The sequence below is a fragment of the Limulus polyphemus genome, unplaced genomic scaffold (assembly GCF_000517525.1).
Source record: "Limulus polyphemus unplaced genomic scaffold, Limulus_polyphemus-2.1.2 Scaffold3313, whole genome shotgun sequence".
NCBI lineage: Eukaryota > Metazoa > Arthropoda > Merostomata > Xiphosura > Limulidae > Limulus > Limulus polyphemus.
The window spans coordinates 126,834-128,881 of NW_013668923.1; the positions used below are offsets into that span (position 1 = coordinate 126,834).

Sequence of the window (2,048 nt, forward strand, 5' to 3'; positions counted from 1 at the left end):
TTTACGTTTCGACGTACCGTCGTACGAAGAAGACATTACTCCTACCTACTTAGTTTTAAGTTTAAAAACATTATTTTATTTACAAAATATATTTTGTTTACAAGGAAAGGAATCCACTGAGATAATGACCAGAAATTGACAAAAATGCATAATTAACGCATTATTAAAATTCCATGTAACGTAATATCGTTAGGCTTATAGTATCATAGACTTGAATCGTCTGTCATTAAACAATGAGTGATACTGGTGAGCCACCAGAATGCATATATATACGCCCCCCAGTGGCACAGCGGTATGTCTGCGGACTTACGACGCTAGAAACCGGGTTTCGATACCCGTGATGGGCAGAGCACAGATAGCCCATTGTGTAGCTTTGTGCTTAATTACAAACAAGTAAACAATACAATGTTTACTTACCCCTAGTGGCACAGCGGTATGTCTGCGGACTTACAACGATAGAATCCAGGTTTCGATACCCGTGGTGGGCAGAGCACAGATAGCCCATTGTGTAGCATATATATACATCGCACTAATTTTATATCCGTATTATCATACATTCATTCTTTAGGTCCTTAGTAGGCTTTCATATAAATTGTATTTTGCATATTTTAAATTACTTTTAAGGTAACCAACACATTTTTTTTATTTAACTTTTTTTCATTCACCTCTAAAAGTAATTCAACTGGTATTTCTTAAATATCTATGAAACATCATTGGTTAATATTTTATGTAATTTTTATGATCCTGACTTTCTACCATTAAATCAAGGATCGGTGTTTATGAACTTTTCTTAAATTACCGTGTGTTTTACGTGTTTCTTAATTATTCATTCGTACGCCAATTTTAGCAACAGGTATACATCATTTGTTTTATATTTTCCTACCAGGTGGCGATGTTGTACCAAGATTCTTCAATAGGAAATAACATCAGCGTGGTACTGGTGGGTCTTGTGCTACTCGAAGGGGATGAGGTTAGTACCATTATTATGAATCTTGAGGGTGTTATTAAATTGTAATCGTGAAATATATTTAAGTTTATTATACTCAAGGACCCATAAAATGAAAATTAATTGAATTATTTATCTGTCCTTGTTCCATATACATATATATATATTTAGACAGAGGCTGACTACGTTTTATTTGAACAACTTCAGTGCCTTATCAGGTCGTTAAAGTACATGTCGCCACGTTCGGTCAGGTTCTGACATGACAATCTTGCATCTTAACAATAGCCCTGCAGCGTAGTTTCCATTGCAAAAGGCCCTGTCATAAGGCCGTCATTCTAAAGCACATTCCTCCTCCTTCCAGGCTTTTCACAAATCATCTAGTTTACGAGAATAACGGTTTTCCAACGTGCGTTTCAATAGTTCGATCGCACAGAAATCCATAGACGGCTTTACCGGTATGTCTCCGTCCGGAATAACATGAATGCCGTTTTAGTCACTATCTGCTTCGATCATCCAACAGTTGAATAAATATGTCATGGAAGCAACGTGTGAACACATAACTTGTGTCGTTTTTACAGAGGAGGCTCTACTTTATTACGTTGCGTACTGTTGCCTGGGGCACGTGGACGGTTTTTATCACTGATTTTTGTGTTTGAGTTTTCACTTGTTACACGACGCCTCACTTTTCTTACTACGCATGAGGTATGACTTGTCATCTCATTCTGGATCCAATCTTCAGTAACATCACACTATCTATAAATCCCCCTCCCAAAAAAAAATTCAAAATGTAGTTCTGATACATTCCGTTCCATTCACATTTATATCGACCGTGGTTTTCATGTGAATTGCTGGCTTGTAAATTCAAATTTGTTTTAATATAACATACTCAACTGCCTATGTATATGCATGTATATAAGCAAACAACAACAAAAAGAAAAACAAGACCATGCTCTATTTAGAACGATAGATTTAATTCAGTATTGATAGATTCAATCTATTATTCTTATCACTATGTAATATGACATTAAACATTCTACCGTGCTTTAATAAACTCCGACAGACAGCATCATAGAGCATTTAACGCGAAACAAAAGGGAATCCT

The 2,048-nt window shown here is 35.9% G+C and overlaps 1 protein-coding gene across 1 annotated transcript in view; it reads left to right on the plus strand.

Moving 5' to 3' along the window:
• Positions 1-970, plus strand: part of LOC111088204 (A disintegrin and metalloproteinase with thrombospondin motifs 16-like) — a gene marked incomplete at its 3' end in the record, with an annotated part of 37,204 nt that extends 36,234 nt beyond the window's left edge. The window contains exon 6 of the mRNA XM_022397543.1: positions 887-970. Within this exon, the coding sequence (XP_022253251.1) occupies positions 887-970 (84 nt within the window). The remainder of the gene's footprint in view (positions 1-886) is intronic.
• Between the last annotated feature and the right edge of the window lie 1,078 nt (positions 971-2,048).